A 24140-nucleotide genomic window follows, 5' to 3' on the forward strand; every position below is an offset into this window, starting at 1 on the left:
AATACATATATAAAGGATAGTTACAGTGTTATATGAAAAAAAAGTCAAATAACACTATGATTTATAAAAAAACATACATGTTAACAATTTATATAATCAAATTTATCTGTAAGATTGCTCATGAGAATGTTATCAATAAGGCTTCTATGCTCAATAATAGGCTTAAGAGAAAACTCTACATCAAGATTAGCTATGTCTAGAGGAAGCTGAGTGGAAACAGAGAGGTGAGTCATTGAACCTTTTTTGCACTTAAACTACTAATCTGTATTAATTCTAACTTTTATAGCATGAAAGAACAAGTTTTTACCAAAACACAAAATAAATGTGAACTCCAAAGTCAATATTTCTGTAAAAAGTAAAATATTACTAACCATTTTTGCCTGTGAGTAGTGCAATCCAAAAGCAAACTTTATTTGCTCTTTATGGAAATGGTTTAAAGTAATATTATGCAAGGTTGGAACACTGGTTCACAAACAAAATTCATCTAGTGGAAATTGTTGTTACGATCATTAAGAATTTGGTCAATAAAAGGATCATTTAATGAAATTCAATACACAAGTTGTAAAAAAACATTAAAATTTACCTCTCCAACATCTATACTTCTTCCAAATTTAATTTTTCCTGGTTGTCCATTACTACTTACACACTGAATTAAAGAACGAGATGTCTCAGATGGAAGCCGCCCCCAAACATTTTGTAGAGTAAAATTGGAATCAAATTGACCTACACACACAACAAAAAAACAATTATTGGGTAACAGTATGGAGGGAGATAAATTACAAGGTTATATTTTGTATATACTAGATTTTGTACACATGCAAAATTGAAAGACTGTTTTATTCACATGTTCCAGGAAGTAGACATGAGGATTAAAATCTGAATTAAATATATAAAATATTACATACAACTTCAAACTAATCACTAAATAGTTTTGTTTTAGACTGCTTTCATTAAGCATAAAGCCATGCAGCTAAATATCTGTTTTCTTCCTACTATATGTATCAGAATCTATTTTTTGAACAATGTAAGCCTTACCATCAGACTCGCTTCTGAGTCATTGGAAAGCTGTTTTCAACAAATTGATTAATTACAACTTGTATGTGCATTCTCTATATCAATTTTTAATTTAACTAGTGTTAATTCAAACAACTGTATTGTAATGTGGAAGTTCTAAATATAAATAAAACTTTGCTCAGTGTTCTATTGTATTTTTGTCTTTATACTTTAAAAATGAACATGTACAGTAAGTTATTTTTCTTTCAGAACATTATTTTAAAGTATGATTGTTACTGATATGATTTAAGATAAGAAACAGTTAAATTTTAATTCTCAAACAAGAGAGCTATTATGGAGATCATTAAGAATTTGGATTATTTATTTAATATGAAAAAACCTTTACAACAAAGTACAATGATAGAAACCAATTTTAAATTATTTAATATGTTTATCTTGCATCTTCAATCATAAAAAATAAATTTCAAAATCTTAATGGTTCCTTGTTTGGCAAGAGAAGATTCTGGTATGGTTGTTTACATCATTTGATGACATACTGATGGAATGCATGTTAATTTTCTCAAGTTCTAACCAACAAAATTTCTTAAACAATATGTATAAAACTTTATCAACTTATTATCTCATCCATTCTGATCTTAATCCAAGAACACGTTTCAAAACAAATTCTTCAGTAGTTGTTTTTATACAAACTTGAAACCAATAATTCTGTGGGTTACCATTTTATTTTTTAAAAAAGTTTTTACTTTAACAGTGAGCTGACTTTTCATCATAAACTTTAATCATACATAGGCATGTTGTTATGCTTTGAATGTTGTTAAGCACAATGCTGTCTATCAGATTAACATTACTTCATTTGCCATGTGCGGGGATATCCAATTTTTTGTGTTGTAAATCTGCACACTCAAAAACCACGAGGTATACTGTTATGCTATTACAATCCTGTTTACTACATACAAATTTTGTGTAATGTGACTCTTATTTTCAAGAGAAATATCACTAGATTAATAAAAAATATTAAAAAGATAAATCTTTCTTTCAAATTTTGAAACTAGTTGTGTCAAAATAACTGTTACTCAAGTGTTATTAATAATTACATAATTTTGGTGATAATAGTACGAGGTTTCTAGTATGTTTCCTTTTCTATGCTGCATATATATATACATATATATATATAAACAGTGCTGAAAATACATTTACTAATACGATTTTATTACTGTATCTTTATATAAAACAGCATTTGGCAAACATTTCATTACAACAATAACCTTTAAGCCTGGAATGTTACCAACTTTTTATACAATTTTAACTTCAGTAATGCATAATAGTCTGAAAACATTTCCAAGTCAGTTAAAAAAACATTAATAAACATAAAAGCTTTTTAGAAAAATTTAATGATCAACACTTACCTACAACAAATGAACAGCATAAAAAAAAATACAAATATGCTGGTAAAATGTGTAACATTGTTCTTAAAAAAAATAATTTAATTCATGCTGAAGAAATACTACAAACAATAAGTATTTAAAGCAGTCATGTAGCAACAAGTGTGGTTCAAGCAATATATAGAGTGAGGCCGCTGGGGCACCATCCACGTCCTGGAAGTGGAAACTACTAGCTTCCTGTTGGCTAGATAGACCCATATCTATGCTTAGAACAGGAAATAACTGGATTTAGACACTGACTGTTTAAGTACTGATAATGTAAACATATTTGACAGTTGACTCTTTTTGTTCAACTGCTGTTGCTATCTGATACTTCTGTTTTCATCACAAAGCTACTGTGCATATAACTGACGCCTTACATCCGGCCTGCCTGAAAGGAAACCTAAACCTAACTAAATTCTTAAGAAGGAAGAAATATTCACAAATACCTAGAATAATTTTAAAAATTGAATAAACATTTGAAATTCTAGAATATTATAAAAGTATAAGATATTAATATTTTTTTTAAAAACTAAAGATAGATATCATGAAAATAATGAAATATAACTTTAATTCTAATTTGTTTGATACTACATTTAGCATATTTATGCAGAAAAATTATTAAGTTCAAAATTACAGTTATTCTGAAAATATACACATTAAAGTCATATTTAGCTTTCTACATAACTAGTCAAAATACTCTGTAACAGTTTTAAAAAACGTGGTTTAAACAAAATGAAAATGTTTCTAATTCACATTACAAAAATCATAACAACTATACTGCAAAATAAATAATAAAAAGTAATACTGTTTAAAACTATCTTAAAATAAAAATAAACATTTTGCTTTTGACACTGTATTTTAATTCTAATAATACATATTATTTTCAGTATGAAATGATTTAACGTCAAAATAATGGTTGTTATTAATGAAAACTTAATATATCAGTTATAAAATATGCACTAAGTAATGATTACTGATGTACTGTTTACTCCATCTACAAAATCAAATTTAATTAAAAAAATAATAAAATTTAATTTTAACCCTAAGAGAGCTTAACATTACTTTAAAAAATCCATTCTAATAATATATGGCAGAGTTTATTTAGAAAAATATTTTAATTCTACAACATTGACTGATCACTATTTATGTGCTTTATTGGTGTTTGTTTCCTATATCTCAAATGCAATGCTTCATTAAGAATTTAGCAATCAGCTAAAAATCTATTTTAAAGTGAACTACAGATCTAAATAACATAAATATAAAATAAATCAGTTGCAGCAGCTCAGTCAAAGGCTCTATTTGCCAAAAGAATGAGCAACATTTGTTTTGAGGAATACTTGAGCTTTTTAACATTTTAAAGCTCAAGATCTCCACAAAATCCTACTGGTATTGTACTTTTATCTGTTAAAATATAGATCAAAATGGAAATATTATACTTTTCTGCAATTTTAATGTTTAGAGGGAGTTTTGGTTTGACAGTGATGTGTAATATCTGGAAACTGCCTATCTAGATTTAATGCAACATTCCTAATTTTCTAAAGATGTAGTGCAAGAAAACTGGATAGTACCAGAGATTTTGTTGCCCATTTAACAAAACAGTGATTAGTTAATCTGTTACCATATACAAGTACTTGATTACTGAGTGTATTAGCCAGTTTTGAGTTGTGCTGTAGGTACATCAGAAAATTTAACAAATAAGTGACTGTTTAGTTTTACTTGTGAGTTACCTCTACCACTTAATGATTATAAACTTTTAAAGCTGTATAAGTTTTTTCTGCTTTTAGATGGAAAACATTAAGCTTTGCTATTTTTAAATGAACCAGATTTTACATTTTTTAACGAAATAATAACAAAGAACCCACCTAGTGATAAAAATATTAAAAACACCCACTTTTTTTGTACAGAAATAAAACAACCAATACTAGACTTGAAGATCAAGAAATGTGCTCAATGTGTAATTGGAAATATATAAAAGTAGCAAGACAGTGGAATGTTGACCATGATAAAAAGACATAATAAAGAAAGAAAAAATAAAACTGGAAACAAAAGTAAGAAACAGATAATTTCATATAAATAAAAGATGTAAGATTTACACAAGAGCTCATTACAAGAAAAAATTTAATTGTAGAAAAGTCCAACTAATCTATTGGAGGTATAAAACAAAAAACAAAAACAGATGATAGCCCAAAAATTAGAAGTACAAAAAAGACATTTATAAGCAACATTAAAAATATAACAACAAAGTTAACAAGATAGAAGAAAAATCACCAATAATAGAATAAAACATCTGGAAAATTAATATGTATTTACAAGGATCAAAACAGCCATATCTCTCTCCATACACACCCAAACATCCCAACCTCAAGCTTCATTAGATATTAAAAATGGAATAAGAGAACTTATTTGTAATTTACTATTGCTCTGATTGTGATACAGAAGAAATAAAAAAATCACTAAACAACTAATTACATAAAATGGAATAAGTAAACTATAAGACAATAGTCATTTCAACTGTACCTTAAAAGTATGTAATACCAATAACTGCAGACAAATAACTACAGAGAATGACAAGTCTTTCCAAAAGATGTCAGATAAAAGAGACCATTACAACCAAGACTGTGATGAATCAACAAATAACAATAAATCATGGAGAAATATCATAAGAATGAGTTACAAAGCCCAACCAGGTCTAAGAACAACAAAGCTGTAATCAGACATTTTAAAACCAAAGTAACTTGGCCTTAATACAATATATTGAGCTTCTTACTTAAACCAAGAAACCAGTCCATAAGTTAAAGGATAAACTGATGGGAAACCTTGAAGTATGTTGATCAATATTATACTGGTTCTATAGCTATAACTATTCAATCTAATGTGGTAATGTATGGTGAGAAATTGCCTCCAAATATTTATAAAGGAGATGAATCAATGCAAACATCAAGGGCTGCAAAAATACCAACTTTGTCTATTATAATTGTTGTAATTCATCAATACAATTGAAAAAAAAATCAAAACATTTGACAAGGGCAACATAAATCATGAAAGAACATACTAAGGGTCTACAGTTTTATTAACACCAACAAAATGAAGCACATCAAATATTTAGTAACAGAAAGGCAATTGAAAAAATAACTTAAGCAAACATTTAACCTTTTTTGTCAATGTTAATTTATTGATAAACAAGAAAATTAATATTAAGGTAATATATATATAAATAGATAGAAAATAAATTACAAAGCAGCAGAAAATATTTTACTTCATATTTGAAATATTTATTTCATAAATAAACACTTTGTATGTGCTTTTATTTACTATTTTGTTTAGCTTTTAACTGAAGTTTAAATATAATTTTTAAGCATTCTACTGAAAGAAGTTGACAAATGCAATATTTTATACAAGTATTAAGTTTATTACATTTCTTAAAATTTACAATAGTATGTCTGTGCACATGGTTTTACACAATGAAGCCTAGTTTTGTTGTGCTTGAACAGTTGTCTGTAACCTAGAAAATTTCAAATTATTCTACTTTAAAAGACAACTTACCAAAGTAATTTGAAAGAACATTATTAAAGATTGTTTAGCTACAAAAAAACATTAACACTAAGACCATACAAAATTGAGATATGATCTTGTTATTTGTGAAAGGCAAATTCCACAAAGCTGCTGCTAGAATAAATGATTATTATATCTCTGAAAAGCATTTTATAAAATTTCTTAATTTAAATGTAGAAAATTTAACATTATAAAAGTGTGTACAAATCTTCCCATATTTTTCATTATTTTTTTGTGGAGCCAAATTATTTACAGTAGGTATCTGTGGCTTGTTGGTGATAAATTTCAACAATGAACAGACAGCACACAATCCACTTGTTTTAAAATAATATATTCAAAAAAGTTTAAACATATATACAAAAATTTGTTACACTATTAATTAACACAACCATATCCAGAACTTTAAAGTTTTTTTTTGTTTTTCACAGAGTCAACATTGGTAAGTTCAACTACTTTAGAACACCCTTTGACAACACAAATTCTCCTCTGTTAGTACATACAAGTTGTGAAATTCACTTTAGATGTTGTCCATTATGCCTAAACTAACAGTTTAAGTTACTTATATTTTCACTAATCTGGTTCCCTATATACATGTCAACTATGAGACATTATGTAACAATACACACTATATTTGACAAGGAAAATTCTGAAAGTTTATGTAACATAACATGAATTCACAACTGAACAAATGATTCATAAACAGTTAAGTAAGCAAAATGCAAAAAATATTATAATTTCCTAAAATGCTAAATTTTACACTCATGATTTATAACTATCTAAATCAGAACTTCTATATTAAACTTAAATGAAACAGTCTAGTATATCTAACACTTTTGTCTGATAACAAGGTTGTCTGAAATTCAAAAGCAATAGTACTGATGAAGGTATGACTACATAATCAAAATGTTGTCTACAAACAAAAGAATATCCTGCAGAACATTACCATGAAATAAACCAAGCTGCATTTTCTTTCTAAAGTGTATATCTATGTAATTATTATTCACAATTACAAATGTCAGTGGACTTGTACAAAAATGTTTTGGGTTTAAAGTTACAAACAACTATTCCAATAATATGACTTTTAAATAATCACCTAAAATTCAGAAAGTCTTCAATATTCAATGAATAATAATTCTTTATTTTTATTTAAATTCAAACATATTACATATACATGCAGTTTCAGTGATTTTACAGTAAAGATGGTATTAAATTTGTTCTTTTTATGTATAAAAACTAGGTTTACAATTATCTTTTAAAGGTTTCTATAACTAATTTAGCAGCACATATTTATGTGGCTATTTGATTGCATGTTAATACTGGAATAAAATACTAGAGTTCATGTAAGGAGAAATAATGAATGTCTTAAATACAAAACAAATATCAGACTATGTAAGAAAATAAATAATGGTAGTTGTACAAGAAATAAAAATTTTGTAAACTTTCAGTCTTCCTTTTATGAAGGATATTTTTTAAAAACTAACAGGTTGCATGTATGTTTTGTTTTGTTTTCATTTCCTATAATGTTCTTGCTGTTTATTATAATGCTTATCCAAAATTAATGCTGGATCACTTTTATGTTTTGTGTTTTGCTACATATTTTGATAAACAACAACTTCAGAATTATTTTAAATTTCACATCCAACCTCTGTTTTTATCTCATTATTCTATTTTTAAGTTTTCATGCTCTTATGCTGTAAAACTGTATAACAAAGTAATTGTTTTGAACTTCTTATTAATATTTTTACAAAATGAACTCAATTTATAGAATAGTTGGTTTTTGTTCCATCTATTTGTTTTATTAGAGAAATAAAATTTTTTTACTTGTTTAATATAAGAGAAAAACACTTATGTTTGGAAAACTAAATGAAATATAAAAATGTATGCATATTAAATATTTGAAGAAAAACACAAAACTATTATCACTACAAGATAAAATGCATAACTTCTCTGTCACTACATGAACAGACAACCAATCTTCGAGTTTAGTAACCTACTTTATATTTCCATTAGTACTAGTTACACTCAAGAAATAAACAAAACATGTCAGTTAATTATAAATTTAAATGAAAAAACAATATATATATATATATATATGTCATAAACTAACACCTCTAGATCAAGCTAGCTTATTGGTACTTACATTAACAACTTTATCACTTAATATGAATTGATAAAATGTAACTTTGTGTACTGCTTACATGTGGAATACTTCTACAGAGACTTTTCAAAAGGCTAGTGTGATTCGATCCTCAATGAGATTTAGATTTTCTTTTTTCTTTAACATAATGGATAGTGCCAGTGGCTTCACCAAATGGGAAAAATTCACACTCAGTGGAAAATTTTTTGTGACGTTATTCATTAAATTGAATAACTCCTGTTAATGAACTCCTGTTGAATATTAAAATGCTGGAGAGGCAAGAGATATAACTTGTTGGTTTGTTTTTCATGACTCAAAAGGATAATCTTCATTATCATCAATTAATTTGAATGTTCTGTTCAGCCCAAGTCTGTCTTGCCCTCATTTCACTAGACAACAAGGAGGGCTGGTGGGTTTCAATGGTTTCTTCCTATTGCTTTACATGCTGCATGTTTGTATTGGGCAAGTTTCCCAGGTATTAGGTGTGAGAAGAATGTTGATGAAGATGACTTAGACATGAGTTGGATTAAAGTATTGGAGTGTTGTGCAGCATCTGCCTCACTCTCTCATCCATAAACATTAGGCACCATCAAAGGACAAAATTTAATGGTAATGAGACAGGACTGTTTTGGACTTCAGTAAAAACCCTGTGAGCTTATAGTGGTAAAAAGTCTGAAGAAAGTTATTTTATTAATGTGTATTTTTGTTTGTTTGTAGTTATGCACAAAGCTACACACTGGGCTATCTCTGCCCTGCCCACCATGAGTATCAAAAACCTGGTTTCTTGTGCTGCAAGTCAAAGACATACTGTTGTGCAACTAGTGAGTCTGTGTGTGTATGTACTATCTCTGCCCTGCCCACCATGAGTATCAAAAACCTGGTTTCTTGTGCTGCAAGTCAAAGACATACTGTTGTGCTACTAGTGAGTCTGTGTGTGTATGTACTATCATGGATTACTTTGAAAAACAAAAAGCATTGAGAAAAGTTTATAAACTTAAATGATTTTATATCCAAACACAACATCCATAATGAAGTCCTTGGACAAAAAGTGATTTAAAATTTAAAAGTTAAACTTAATTGTTTGCTGGTTCTTCACACAACTGGATTTTAACAAAACCAAATTGAGTCAATTTATTCTACAGGGTATTTGGAAAGTCACTGTGCAGTTTTGTAATCATATGTCTATTCAGTCTATTTCAATCCAGAAATTGATAGCAGTGTTTAAAAACAAAATAAGGATCCAGGCTTGTATTGATGCCAACGGGGGTAATTTTCAACATTGTTTATAACTGTCATTCATATTTACCTCCTGTATTCCATATGAAAACATGACTGTTAATAAATATATAAGTGCACAGTGACTTTCCAAACACCCTGTATTTCAATGAATATCATCTTATGTTTCATGAACCTCTAAGGGTTTGTAAAAAAGAAATAAGTAATGGTAGAACTTTTCAGGTACTTTAAAAATTAACAGAAAATTTTGAAGAGCATAAAATATCATGCTTCTTTTGCTTCAGTAACATTTATTCTTGCAGTTGACAGCATTTGTTTCTTTCTCTACTATCATGTCGTTGACAGCATCAGCTGTGTAAAAACAGCAAAATCAGAGCATGTGCACTACTTTCATTGCAGTTATATTAGCCTCCATTAGTTTGTTAATGTGAACTGTTGTAAATATAAGTGGTTCCTTAGTATTTTGGTGCATAAATTTCTCATGTGATAAACATTATTCAGTTATTAAGTACTAACACCTATTGTTAATTTACAAATATTAAAGTCTAATAATGGATTATTGGTTAAAAATAGGAAGTGTCAAAAGGGTTGTCCTTGAGAAACAAAACAAACATCCAGTAGCAAGTGTTGAATTAAATATGAAGTACACCAAATTACCACAGAATGGTGGTCATCAAAGATGCAATTTGCAATCATCTTGCAAATGCTCTCTTTTTTAACCTGATGATGACCTAAGAAGGTCGAAACATTTTTCTGTACTTTATTTTAATTAAAGTGCTAATACCTATACCAGCAGTCTTGAGAATACATTTTACTTCAAGTGGGTTCCTTGTCGTTACAAAAAAACTGGTTTTACTTATACTGATTATCAAGATCACAGAAAACTATGATGGGTTGTCATGAAGTGCTTATATCTGTATGGATCTTTTGTGTCTTTGGTACCTCCTAGAAAACAAACCTTCCATGCAAAACAATAAGCTAACAGACTTTTTCAAGTAAAAATTGGTTGAGTTAAAGCACTTTTGCTTCCTTTGTGTCAGTTGCTAGTCATGGTAGCATAAATTCACTTGAAATATTGTATTGAGTAAGATACTAATTTGAAAATGCAGTGGAAGCCCAAACAAAGCAGAGAACTTGATTGTTCCATATGCAAAGAGACTTAGTTGATTAAAAATGCTGAGAAGAAATTAACACAGTTTCTTTTTCCAGTAATACAATATCCTGGAAAATTTGTGATACATCTGATATGTGGATAGCAGATCCTTAGAAAGTAACAAGTCCATATCGTACCTTATAGTGGGATGAGTCTATCAGTGTTTCTCAGTCATTTTGCTAGTATTTATACAATATACATTTGTATGTATGGTAGAATAAGATAAGGATTTACATGGAAAGAGATTTAAAGGGGTACCTCTTGCTAAAGAGTTAAATAGCAACAAAATATTAAGTTACATTTAAAATCTGATTAAACTTTACTATCAATGGGTATCATTGAAATTAACATAGAAAGTATAATTTGAAATTATTGTTATATAAGTTTTAATTCCTTTGTTTCAAAAGAAACCTTAAAAAAATAATTCAACTTCAGTTTTACGTCATGTGACCCTCAAGCTGTGAAAAAATTGCAACATTTGCATTCTTTTTCTCAAATCAGAGAACTCCAGTCCTGTAGATGTATGTCTATACAATAAGTACATTTAACTGCCCTATTTACACCTATGTTCCAAAGTTCTTTGGGTGAATTCAGCTGAAACTAAGGATTTATCTGACCTCTGACAGGTGTCACACTCACGTTCTATATATAGCTTTGAAATTTACCAGCCACATGTATTTATTTCACACACATGTTTGTAATCATTAGAAATAACTTATTCTATATTATAATCCAAAACAGTTATTTTAAAACTGGTACTATGTTGTCATCACCAGGTAGATGTGTAGAAGATACTTAGAATCTTCAAAAAATGTTTTATCAGTTTTTGTGAGGATACATTAAGAAATCTCAGAGTTACCATATGTATTGTTGCACACATATTCTCTACTTGGGCTCCAGCAAATAGCAGAAAACAGTTGCAAAAGGGTTAATGGAACATACAACTGGAGAGAATATTATTAATTAAAAATATATATTTTAAAGAAAATCAAATCAGTTAGTTTCACTGTTATGCTATTTGTATCAATGGGGCTAAATCAATGATGGAAAGAATGCCAGACTTGTTGCTTGTATCAAAAACACTGCACAATGCCTGTTAGACTTATTGATTGCAATGTTCACAGACAAGTTCTTAAAGCAAAGTGCATGCTTAATAACCAACTGTTGGTTATTTCAGTCATTGTGTGAAGAAATAAACAGCCTGCATGCTACTCTAATTACACACACCAATGTTGAGTGGTTTTCATTTGGCATAAATTTATCTCATCAAAACTTCATTGGAATAGTTTTCAATGTCCAAAACAGAGTCAAGTCGATGATAAAAAACATTACTTCATAGAGATGTGTTTAGAAAAAAATAAGCTGAGTGATTCAGTTTCCTTCATGATTTTCTGACAGGAAATGAGCTGCAGTTCAATCAATGTATGAAAACTAATATCACTGAGCACCTTAGAAATCAATGTGCAACATTCAGGGAATATTTTATGACAATTTCAGATGAAAAGTCAAACCACAATCCCTTTGGCAAAATCAACATCAACTCAGCTAATCAACTGACCATGAGGAAGCAAGAGAATTTTACTGAAATAATAGGTTATTAGGGATTGAAAACAGCTTTCAAGAGTCAGCTATTAATCAACTTTTGATTACAAATTAATTGTAAGTATCATCTGCTTTTAGAAAAAAGTTATATTTTTGCTAATTTTTTTTACTATATCTTTATGTGAAAAAGCTTTGGACATTAAATACCTGCCTTGTAACATTAACTCTTCTTTTCTTCATCCACTTTCAAAGCCTTTTATACATCTAACATTAAACTTTGACTGCCCCCCCCAAAAAAAAACAACATGTTTACACAGTTAATTTTAGCAATAATGATCCTAAAATTTAAAGTTATACAAACACATCTGTGCTAATTTAATAAACATAAAGCAGTAACTGAGTAGAAAGAAAATATTTGGAATAATGCAAAAAATTTAAATGTTAACATTTTCCAAAATTGAAAATGTATTTTCAGTAATACTTACCTCCATTGACACTACAGTTATAGCTCTTTCTTAATCTCCAAGGTTTCCAAACTTTGCCCATCTAAAGATAAAGAATGTTTGGTTATTATTTATATACCCCACAAAAATGCCTTAGGCAAATTACTCCACCAACTTGACTGCACCCTCTACATAAGTACCTCATCCCAATAATGTACTCACTTTTTCAAGGTATAAACCAGCTTTTAGTTGGAATGTGGAGTGGGAGAATGTCAGCAGAAGTATTACTGGAAATACATTTTCAATTTAAGAATATGTTAACTTCCAAAACATACCATCTATGCTAATACAATAGCAATAATCCACATTAATAAAGAAGGTGGAGGGACTGGTGCAGGCATGAACCATACAGAAAAGGTAGAATAAAATACAAGTATCTATCAGTATAGATCAGCCAAGGTTCTGTAACTCAGAGATGGAATTAAGAGGTCATAGAACCTACATCCCTTTTGTTGATTAAGACTATCAGACCATAATGTTATATATATATATATATATATATAGACAGGCAGAGAGACAGACACACACTTTGATTAGGAAACAAAAGAAAAAATGGAAAATCTGATTAAGGTAGACATTAGCAGAATCCTCAACTAATCCTCAAACTGCTGAGGAGAACATTGTTAAGCTTCAAACAAAAGTTGGATTGAAGATAAATAAATCAGAACAATCATGAAAGTAAGGCAAATATGAGAAAACTGTGACTTGTTTAAAGTGATCACAAGTTCCAGTCTAGACCCCCACAGGTCCAAAAGGGAGTTCATCTATTGAGAATCTAAATAGGCCTCCTTGTAGTAGTAAAACAGCCAATGTATGCTGATCTTGTAAACATGGGGGACAAGACATAGCTCTCCTGTCAGTAAATGAGTAGCAAATCTCCCAGCATGAAGAGTAATATCATGAGGAGGAAGGAGAAACCAAGTAGTCACCATCCTTTCTGCTAACAAGGAAAGAGTAAAGTCAAACATAACAGAAGAGTCTCCCAAAACATCACAAACTTTAGTAACCAACTGACAAGAAAGGGTGGAAGTAGCTGCTAAAAATAATTACCACCACCAAGATGAGGCAAATCAGCTCCGACATAATCATTTAATCCAAGCACTAAGAAGAAAAAGTAAAAGGAGCCAAAAATAAGTCTACATTCTCGCTAGTTGTGCCTAGGTCATTTGCCACAGCTGCCTAAGTCTGCATGTATGTCTCCATCTTGCAACAGATCATATTACAAACAGCATCGACTGAGAGAGTGACCCCTCACCTAGATGATGACAAATACCATATTGCAGAGGTGAAGAAAAGAGGTCTGGTTGATGCCAGTAGCAGAAACATAAACTCAGTAATTCCATACATGTCAGTGAGCTTTTTCTTTTATTAAATAATGTATAATCATAAATGAAAAGATAAATGTAGATATGCCAACCATGTTCAAATGTACAATGTAAAGAGTAAATAGTTACAAAACTTCTGTTGACAAAAACCTGTGCCAATTAAAAGTGATTAGATGAAGTACTTATATACAGTTCCTAGCATACTGAAGCTGGTGGAGAAATCTACTAATTAGAATTTTGCTAAAGCATTTGAGTGGGGTACATAAAGACTGGAGAAAGAATTTTCAATACTGATAGAGAGACGGACACCGAGATAATCAGACATGTTTTTCAGTCACTGCGTTTTACCGAGCGATTTTTTCCTTTAGTAATACTAGCTAAGGTTCTTTGGCCTATGTGACTACAGGTAGGTATTGGTATAACTAACCAGGTCCAAGCACCTTAAGGTTTACCAATACCATATTTGAAGATCTACCCACTACAAACGCAAGATGACCAGGAAAAGAGTTACCAGGTCAACCAGTGAAGCTCTATCAAGTTCTGAGCAGCTTAACCTCCTTCAAGACGCCACAGATTGTTGTTCGTTCAGCGAGCCTGAATCGGACAACATGCTAATCTCAGACTCTAGTGATAACAATTCATGTACTTCCCTCCAAGACAATACTACTGTTCTAGAAGTAGCCGATATACATGTAAAACCATCCAAGCCCAAATATCAACAAACCTCGTCCCCTGTGAAGAACATAACCAATCCACCCCTATCTATCAACACTCAGGTCCAACCAAAGCTGCCACCAGCCATAATCATCGAGGGAATCCCAGCCACAACAAGAACTCCCGAAATTGCCAATGAACTTAAAAACTGTTCCCCCATGTTATCTTCAAAGAATTAAGACAGCTCCCAAGAGGAGGGGTTATTATCAAATGTGCCGATCCCCATAGCTACGGAACAATTCTCAAGCCATGGCCTAATAATGCCTTTAAAGGTGCCAACATCTCAACGCGTATTCCGGGTAATCAGCTTCCAGGAAAAGAAGTCATCATCCGTAGTGTTCCCTTTGATATAACCTTGGATGAAGTTAAGGAAGAATTAGAAACACAAGGTATCGAAGTCAACAAACACATCCGCATCAAGTCACCCAAAACTGGCCTTCCAACACCTCTAATAAAAATTAGTATCCCCAATGAAAAAACGGCCGAGAAAGTTCTCTCCTCAGGAATCATATTGTATTATAACCACCATCAAGTCGAAGAAGTAAGAAACACTGCCCCAAGAGTCTTACAGTGTTTCAAGTGCCAACACTTCGGTCACACCGCGAATGCATGCAGATCGCTTGTCCGCTGCGTCAGATGCAGTGGACCTCATCCAGTCACTGCATGCCCAAATGAGAGAGAAGCCACCCGAAGCGCGAACTGCAAAGGACCTCATGCTTCATCCTACCGGGGCTGCCCCACATTCCAAGCTATCCTCAACATGCAACGACCAACTCCTGTTACATCATACATCCCTACCAATACCAAAAAATCAATCCGTTTTGCCACACCAGTGGCTCACACACAAACGGACACTCTACCACTTAGAAGTAACCAACAACCCACTCCAGCACCCAACCGCACAACCAAAAAAACCTACGCTGAGGCAACCCATGGATCAAGCAGTAACAAGGTGAGTTATTCACCAAGACAGTTTTTAGACGTTTTACAAGCTGTGTCAGTAATCGTCACCGATATCTTATCCAACCTATTTGATGGTACCTTCACTGTGGATCAACTTGGTACACAAGCCTGGAAGAGTACTTGCAAATATCTAGAAACCAACAATGTTCTCAACCCTGTACAAATGGGGATCCAGCTTGAATATCTCAGGAGAAACAGCGGAAGACACTATGGAACCCCCCAAGACTCCACCGAATAAATTGGTAAGTACTCCCTCACCTTTCTTCTACTTCCTTTCCTAAAAATGGTTAACTTAATGCACATTAACGTTCACGGAGGTCTAAACCATAAAAAATATGAAATATTCCAATTACTTACCAAAACAAAAACAGATATCCTATTTTTAAATGAAACCCTTCTAAAAGTTAACACTAAATTTAGTCTTCCCGGCTACAACATAAAACACTCACCTGTTAACCACAATAAGCGAGGTATTGCAATACTTTACCTCAACTCCTTAGTAATCTCCTTCCCTAAACTAAACTATACCTCCGATAACTAATTTATCATTTGCCAGATTCAAACCTTATCTACCCCATTACACTAATCGCTATGTACGTCTCCCCACAAACAAAACCCGATACCACCACACAACAGCAAATTCACGATTCCTTTCCAAACTCCATTATAATTGGCGATCTCAATAGTAAACATACCGATTTTAACTGCCAAACAACCAACCAAACGGAACCATTTTACACCAATTTATAGAACATAATAATCTTGTCACCCTAAACAACAACCAAACCACCCACACGCATATCAATGGAAACGAAGACATCCTCGACTTAGTAATAGCCCCCAGCAGTCAGTCTAGATTTTTAACCAACTCCCAAGTCTTCCATGACATTGGTAGCGACCATTACCCAATTTATATACAAATTTATCCCAACACCTCACGAAAACTAACGACGCCCACCACTGACCGACTACACCTGTGCCAACTGGAACCAACTTAACCAACTTATCGAAAAACAGTTACCTTCAGTTAAAACAACCGCCGTGTGTGAAACAGATATAGAAGATTATGCAGCTCAAATTACCAATACCATCCAAAAAGCCATGTTAAATACCACACCTACTGCAACATACAATAACAATCCCAACTCCTGGAAAATCAACCCCGACATACACCAGGCAATAATCAAAGACGCCGATCTCACGACGACAGTTCATATCCTCTCGTAATCCAGCCATAAAAACCCAAATCAACAGCACCAACAACAAGATTAAAGCCCTGATAAAAACCCTCCAAACCGAAAACTGGAACAATCTATGTAATTCTATTGAAAAATCATACCCAAACCCATCCTTATTCTGGAGGAAAATCAAAGCCATTACTAACACCCAACCCTCCAACAATTACCCCAACATCATATACAACAATATCTCAGCAACCTCCGACCCCGACAAAGCTAAACTCTTCGCCCAGTATTTCACAAACACCTTTGTCACCCCTAATATCGCATCCTTCGATCAACCTCATTATCTTCGAACTACCCAAACAGTGAAATCAAACCCAACTTTGTTCTCCCCCCATTTTCCCATCACTCTCAAATCAGACAATCATCCCCACTCTTACTACACTCGACCCATAACAATAACGGAAATCAAACTTATTCTTAAGAAAATCAAAAACAAAGCTCCTGGACCCGACTGCATTAGTAACCAAGTTCTTAAAAACCTTTCCGACACTAACCTTAAGCACCTTGTCTCAGTCTTCAATCTTTCTCTACTCTCAGGATACTACCCCAACATATGGAAATCCGCTTTAATTAGAGTTATACCGAAAAAAGACAAAGATCTTACTATTCCAAGTAATTACAGGCCGATCAGTCTCCTGAACACACTGGGGAAACTTATGGAAAAAACTATAACCAATAGGATTAATTGCTATCTCGAAACCAACAACCTAATCAGGAAAATCAAAATTCTGGTAGGAAAACAGACAAACCACTGATCACCTCGCACGTCTCACAGAATCAATATTCAAAGGATTCAATAGGAAACAAACAACTGTCGCTACTTTTCTTGATGTCCAAAAAGCATTTGACTCAGTCTGGCATGATGGCCTTCGCCATAAAACCTTAACCATCGGCATCCCTCCTATCCTAATTTGCTGGATATCCAGCTTCCTCATCAATCGTAAAGCAAGTATCAAGATAAACAACTCCATCTCACACCCTTTCAGTTTTAATGCAGACGTCCCCCAAGGTTCAGTACTCAGCCCACTATTATATAATATATACGTTAATGACATACCTTTTCCCTCACTTAACTCAACCCTCATCTCACAATATGCAGACGATATCACCATTTGGAGCACCTCATGTAATCCCCATACTGCAGCCTCACGTGTTCAAGCATCCCTGAATGCAGTATCCAAATGGTGTAATAAATGGCGTGTCATTTTAAACCCCTCAAAATCTCAAGCTATAACCTTCCATAGAAAAGTCAACAAGTATAAGAAAAAATTCCAAAATATTAAACTCAACCTGAATAACACTGACATTCTTTTCACAAAATCTGTAACCTTTCTAGGTCTTACTCTAACTAACAATCTTTCCTGGACCCCACACTTTCAGGAAATCGCCAAACGAGCAAGCAATAGAATCTTTTTTCTTGAAACGCATCAGTGGACCCAACAAAGGATGTTCCCCCAAAACCATAATCACCATATATAAAGCATTCATAAGACCTCTTTTCGAATATGGTAACCCAACCACTTGTAACATGTCTGAAAAACAATATTCACTACTACAAAACTTGCAAAACCGGGTCATTAAAATTGCCTACCATCTTCCCAACTACATTCCCCCAAGCTACCTCAACTCCCTAACCCAACTATCACCAATTAAGGACCGATTTATCAAACTCTCCAAAAACTATTATACCAAAGCTTATAACGGAAACTGCCAAACACGACAATTATTTCAAATAGCAGATACCCCTCTTACCTGGACTAAGTATACTTCGCCCTTAAATTGGACCATTAACCATAGTGACCAATGCTAACTAACCAAGTGTATACATGCCATTAACACTTCTTTTATATTTCAGGTTGGGTACTGGGTGGGTAGATTTTTCGGCGCCCACCCAGTGAAAGTGGTTTTCTCCGGGTACTCCGGTTTCCCCCCACACCAAAATGTTTTGCCATTGGATCTACAGATCCCAGGCAACTAGGCCCTGAAAGGTCCGTCTATCCCTACACTTCTCTATTCCCTCACTCTCATGCACTGTTCTCCACCCTTCAACTTTTCTTACTCTCTATAGCTACCCTTCTACCACTCTCTCCCTTCACCACTACTCTTGCCTCTCTCTACGTTACTGGTCCCAAGAAAAAATGCAAGACCCGCTGCAGCCTTGATCTTCCTGCTCGTGATCCAACTCTCCGACTAAAGCCTATCATCCTGGTTCTCCTGTTCCTCACCAACCAAATATCATAGTCACATCCTGACACATAACAATAAAATTGATATTCCCCCCTACACGACACATCACACCTAACTCATGTGTGGGGCTGAAGAGAAACAAAAGTTTCTGAGCACCCCTGGTTTGCCTTAGGGATATCCCTAAGGTCTTTAAAACCAAAACTACTGTCAAGTCTAAAATAAATAAATAAATAATTTTCAATACTTAGATAGGCAAAAAATGGAAACCCTGGAGATCAAAAAATAGCTATAATGTCAGTGGATGGTATGTTTTGTAAATATTGTTGCTGGTAATTTTAAGTGAATATTTTTATATTAACCCAAATTAAAGGGGTTCTCAAAACAAATGTTTTAGTAGATGGTTCATAGTTGGAAGCTACTGCTCTACTTTATATCTCATGAAGTATCGTTATGTCAAACTGTTGTAAACATGCATTTGTAAACATCCTCATAAGAATAATATAATATTTCATAACAACGAATGCCAAATGAACCACTATCAAACACAGATGTCATAAACAAAGACAGCAGAAAGAAAGTGACAGAAAAATAAAAATGAAGATTTTTAATGCAAGTTATGACTAGTGAAGTTAATTACATACTTCTGCAACCAGAACACCTGGTGTCATATTATTACCTAAGGAGAAGAAACTAATTACTGCACTCAAATTATCTTGAAATGCAGTGTAAAAATTAATTACACGTGCTTCAACTTAGATAAGATTAATTCAACATCTTCATAGTAAAGAGTACTAATGTGTTGCATTTTAACTACAATATGTAAAATCCCCAGAAGCTTCTGCCAAAATTACTTTTCACAGTCTAAAAAAGTCCTAATAACAAAGTTTGACAAAAGTAGTTTTATTTAACCTAAATAATGTATTTTAAAGACTTTATGATACATAAAATCCTCCAATAAATCATACATATAGATAACTACCACCATGATGAAGCAGATTAATTCCTAATTAATAATAATTTAATCTGCTTTATCATGGTGGTAGTTATCTATATGTATAATTTATTGGAGGATTTTATGTATCATAAAGTCTTTAAAATATTATTATTATTATGATATAAAAGCAATATCATAACCACCATGATAAAGCAGATTAATTCCTAATTAATAATAATTTAATCTGAGCACACAGCGTAAAGAAATGAAACAGTTTCAGGTCAATTTATAAAAGATTACAACCACTGATTAAATAAAAATTTGCCATACAGTTCCTTAGAAAAATCTTATAAAAAGAAGGTGCTTCAATAGTTAACCAGGAAAATTGTAAAGACATAAAACATTCAAGCTACCCAGTGTCAAATAATTGTGTACAAGAAGTTCTACCATTTAAAATGATGTTACTTCTAATAAATATTTTTAGGAGGATGATTTCCAAACATAAGGTTCCAAGAAGCAGGCACCTTCCAGCTTTTTCCTTTTTCAGAATCATTTCCAGGAATCTGAAAAGTAAAAAAACAACATACAAATAAACATGTGTGTTTTCTTTTAGCAAAGCCACATTGAACTATCTGCTGAGCCCACCAAAGGGAATCAAACCCCTGATTTTAGTGTTGCAAATCCATAGACTTACCACTGTACCAGCAAGAGGCACAAATAAATGAGTTCCAGAAAACAAAAATATGTGGTATAATCATAACAAACTCTTTTCTTATATAAAAAGCTTCTATTAAATAGCATCTTTTTCAAATATTTACAGTTAACATAAAATTAATAATCCAAATGTTATGTGGCTGAAAGGAGAATAGTGTAACAGTATAATCAAAACTTTCATTACTATAAACACACTATAATACATTTAAGCTTTACCAGAACAATAAAGAAAGAAAATTAGCAGGACACAACAATGAAGATCTCAGTTTACCTTTGCAAAAAATAAGAAATAGTTTTTATTTAAATCTCAAATTACTTTTTTATTTTACACCATTCCCTGCAGGGTGCAATCCATATACTACATCATACTGAATAATTTCATGTTTCTGCCTATTATGGCACTCAGTACAGAAAGAAATACAAAACAGCTGAGTGCATTACCTTTTACCTACAAAAAGTACCTACGACAGACCAAATAAATTAGAGAAACTAATTGCAATATTGATATTTTGTTTACATTTCTTACATGATTAATGCATTATTAGGACTCTTTTAACAATGGATTCACAAACAATTTGAACCATACACAGTACAGAATGATGTGTTTTAAAAATTCCATTGGTAAAACATACACATAATAAATGGGGTACAAACATACCATCTATCAGATTTAACATCTGTTCAATAATATTACAAAGTAAAAAATAATAGTAGCTGAAAAAAATCAAGCAAATCATTTACTTGATAAGCCTACTACATTCCATACATTTACTATATTTAAATGTATAAAGCAATTTTGGAAAAAGAGGTTTTCAAATAATATACATGTAATAGCAAACACTGCCCCACTTGTTCTTTAATTATTAACCCTATATACATGGACTCAGCTTATTAGACTAAGCCTGCACTAAAATATTAATACATAATTCTGAATTTATTAAGTTTCTTCTTCTACAATCTGGGAAACCTGCAGTAACCATTTAATATATATTGTAGAAAGAAAAAAATTAAGATATTTTCTTGTGAATTTACAAAATCAGCCTTACTCTTAACTCTTGAATAAATTCAAGATGAATATTATGTTATACATAAAACTACTTTTTTCATCAGTTGTCAAAGTTCACTTCCATAACCTTTAGAGCCTCCTATTATTTTTTCTGTAAAACTTATTTCAACCTTAACACTAACTGCATACACATCTCCTCAACAAAATAATCTTAGTTGTCCCTTTTCTGTCTTTACAGAATAACTGCATATTGTATCAGACAATTATACACTATTTACTTTTACAACCAAAGCTAATATTTTCAAATCTGCTAGCTATTTAAATTTATTGCTTTACAGACACACTTTAAGCAAGGCAAAATCAATTATCGCAACTGGGTAATTTTGTGTAAACAAATGATTAATTAACAAAACTGTATGATCAAATTAAATGATCTACACTCCCAACATATGCATGCCTTTAAGTATTTTTTACTTAATTTAGAATCTATATAGGATTAATAGGTCTGTTGTCTATCCATGCAACTACTTCACAGTGTGTGAATGGATCCTCACCAAATGTGTTACGTAGGTTAATTAGGTCTGTGGGAAGATACATACAGATTTTCAGCTTTGCTTTCAGCAGTTTTATGGGTGTTCTTTTTTTTTTGTTTGTTTTACACCACCACCTCACTTCCTTTAAGTACATCTTCATCAAATTTGACATAAAGATTTGTTGAGTCCTTTAGTTTAAATAGATATCATCCACATAAGATAATCAAAAATTAATGGAGCTAATCATGTTATCTATCAAACAGAAATCACCAAAATTACATAACTGAAAAGTAATTGACCTAATCACATTGTCTAAAGATGCAGTGATATCATCAACATAAAATAATCAGCCTGCAAAACTGGTTTCACACTTAGTGTTTTGCAGTTTTTATGTGCATTTTTTAAAATTAAGTACAAAAGAAGCAACTTTTGAAGTCCTAAGATACCCTTTTCATTAATGATGAATTTACATAACTTCTGTTCAAAGGATGGGTACTCCAGCAAGTGTAAAATAACACACACAAATAAAAAATACAATGACCTATAACTCTCACAGTTTAACTAGCTTTGTAATTAAGCTTCAAGTGGGTTAAAATAATTTTAACTAGTTGAGATGACTCAGCAATAACAAAGAATGAAACTGTAAGTTGAATGAGTAATAAGATCATAACTGTCAGGCCTGATAAAGGAAAGCAGCAATTATAAAGAGAATTAGTGACATGTTTAAAAAATCAAAATGTGATAGGAGGCATAGGCATCCACAAAACATTTTTCAGGGAGGAGGCAAAGTAAAAAATCAATGTGCCTTCAAAGGTTTTGCCATTACAATCAAGAGAAGAGGCAAGCTCCCACAGTCAGATTTGATGGGTTTAATATTTGTGTAGTTAATTTAAGCCCAACTGCAGATTTACAGCTACATGTACACAATAACAGAAAAGTTTGGTTGACCCAAGCCATGCTGTGTCATGACATATCTGCAAGACTATGACATTCTCTTTGATAACCTGTTACTAGCTTTTACAAGCTAGTGGAAACAGGTTGACCTTGTTCACACTGTGTCAAAGATCAGGAGATGTGAGCAATACCATATTGCCATATCCAATATCCAAGAAGTCACCATGGTAGTGATGTTTTACAATACTTAGCTACAGGATAGATATCTAGAAATTTTAAGTAAAACTGCTGACAAACATGTCAACTTTCATTAGAATTGAAAATTATCTGTAATAAGTTGTGAAGTGAATAAAAAAACTTGTAAAGTCATATATATATATATATACACTGAATGAATAAAGAAAGAATTATGCTTCTCGTTTTCTGGGGAAGTGGCCCCCCTCCTTGTAAGGACCTTCATAAGATTTTTTTAGCATAAAGACTAGCATACAAGATTCACTAGTATGAGAAGCACTGTTTCCTTGATTCAAAACAATAATAGCTACTGTTCTTGAAACAAAAAACATTCTTCTGTTCAGTTTCACTTTTCTTAGTATTTTATTTTGTAAGCTATCTTTGCTTTTGTCCTCTTTTACTTCATAACTCTTCTTCAATAGATATTTCACCATACTAAGTGAAATCACTAGATTCTCCATACCTTCCCACATTGCATTCTGATACTTCCATGATGTTTCTTATAATTTAAAACAGGAAATAATATAGAAAAAAGTAATCAAAATTTTTACATGAAAGTGGAAAATATATGTCATAGGATAAAAAATCATTCATACTCAGAGAAACAGAAAAGATTCTAACTGCAACAATATGACAAAAGTACAGATATTAATAATTTGAAAAAGAATATACAAGAATACATAGCCTTCTAACTTTCAACACTATGTCAAGTGACCAATGCATGCTTTCAAGAGTCATCAAGTGTGACAACATAAAAAACTAAGGCACAAATAAATTTATCAAACAATCTTACAACCAATGCAAGAAGAAATTCTACACAAAGGTTTATAT

At 32.0% G+C, this 24140-nt stretch overlaps 1 protein-coding gene, 1 long non-coding RNA gene and 1 pseudogene across 4 annotated transcripts in view; all 3 read right to left on the reverse strand.

Annotated features, from left to right (window-relative positions):
- The window catches only part of LOC143240317 (receptor-type tyrosine-protein phosphatase S-like), a 171755-nt pseudogene extending 169006 nt beyond the window's left edge, over positions 1 to 2749 (reverse strand). The window contains exons 1-2 of the transcript XR_013021713.1: positions 2421 to 2749; positions 584 to 723 (exon numbers count right to left, since the gene is read on the reverse strand). The product of XR_013021713.1 is annotated as a receptor-type tyrosine-protein phosphatase S-like (transcript). The remainder of the gene's footprint in view (positions 1 to 583; positions 724 to 2420) is intronic.
- A 3555-nt stretch (positions 2750 to 6304) lies between these two features.
- LOC143240322 (uncharacterized) lies at positions 6305 to 16278 on the reverse strand. Its single transcript, XR_013021716.1, has 2 exons — positions 9005 to 16278; positions 6305 to 8903 (listed from the first exon to the last, which is right to left on the reverse strand). It is a non-coding gene; the product is annotated as an uncharacterized LOC143240322 (long non-coding RNA).
- A 3305-nt stretch (positions 16279 to 19583) lies between these two features.
- Positions 19584 to 24140, reverse strand: part of LOC143240326 (proteasome assembly chaperone 2-like) — a 53907-nt gene continuing 49350 nt past the window's right edge. For both annotated transcript variants that reach the window (XM_076482579.1, XM_076482588.1), the window contains exon 7: positions 19584 to 20491. In XM_076482579.1, coding sequence (XP_076338694.1) covers positions 20396 to 20491 — 96 coding nt within the window. In that variant the 3' untranslated portion in view covers positions 19584 to 20395. The remainder of the gene's footprint in view (positions 20492 to 24140) is intronic.

The sequence above is a fragment of the Tachypleus tridentatus genome, chromosome 2 (assembly GCF_004210375.1).
Source record: "Tachypleus tridentatus isolate NWPU-2018 chromosome 2, ASM421037v1, whole genome shotgun sequence".
NCBI classification, from domain to species: Eukaryota; Metazoa; Arthropoda; class Merostomata; order Xiphosura; family Limulidae; genus Tachypleus; species Tachypleus tridentatus.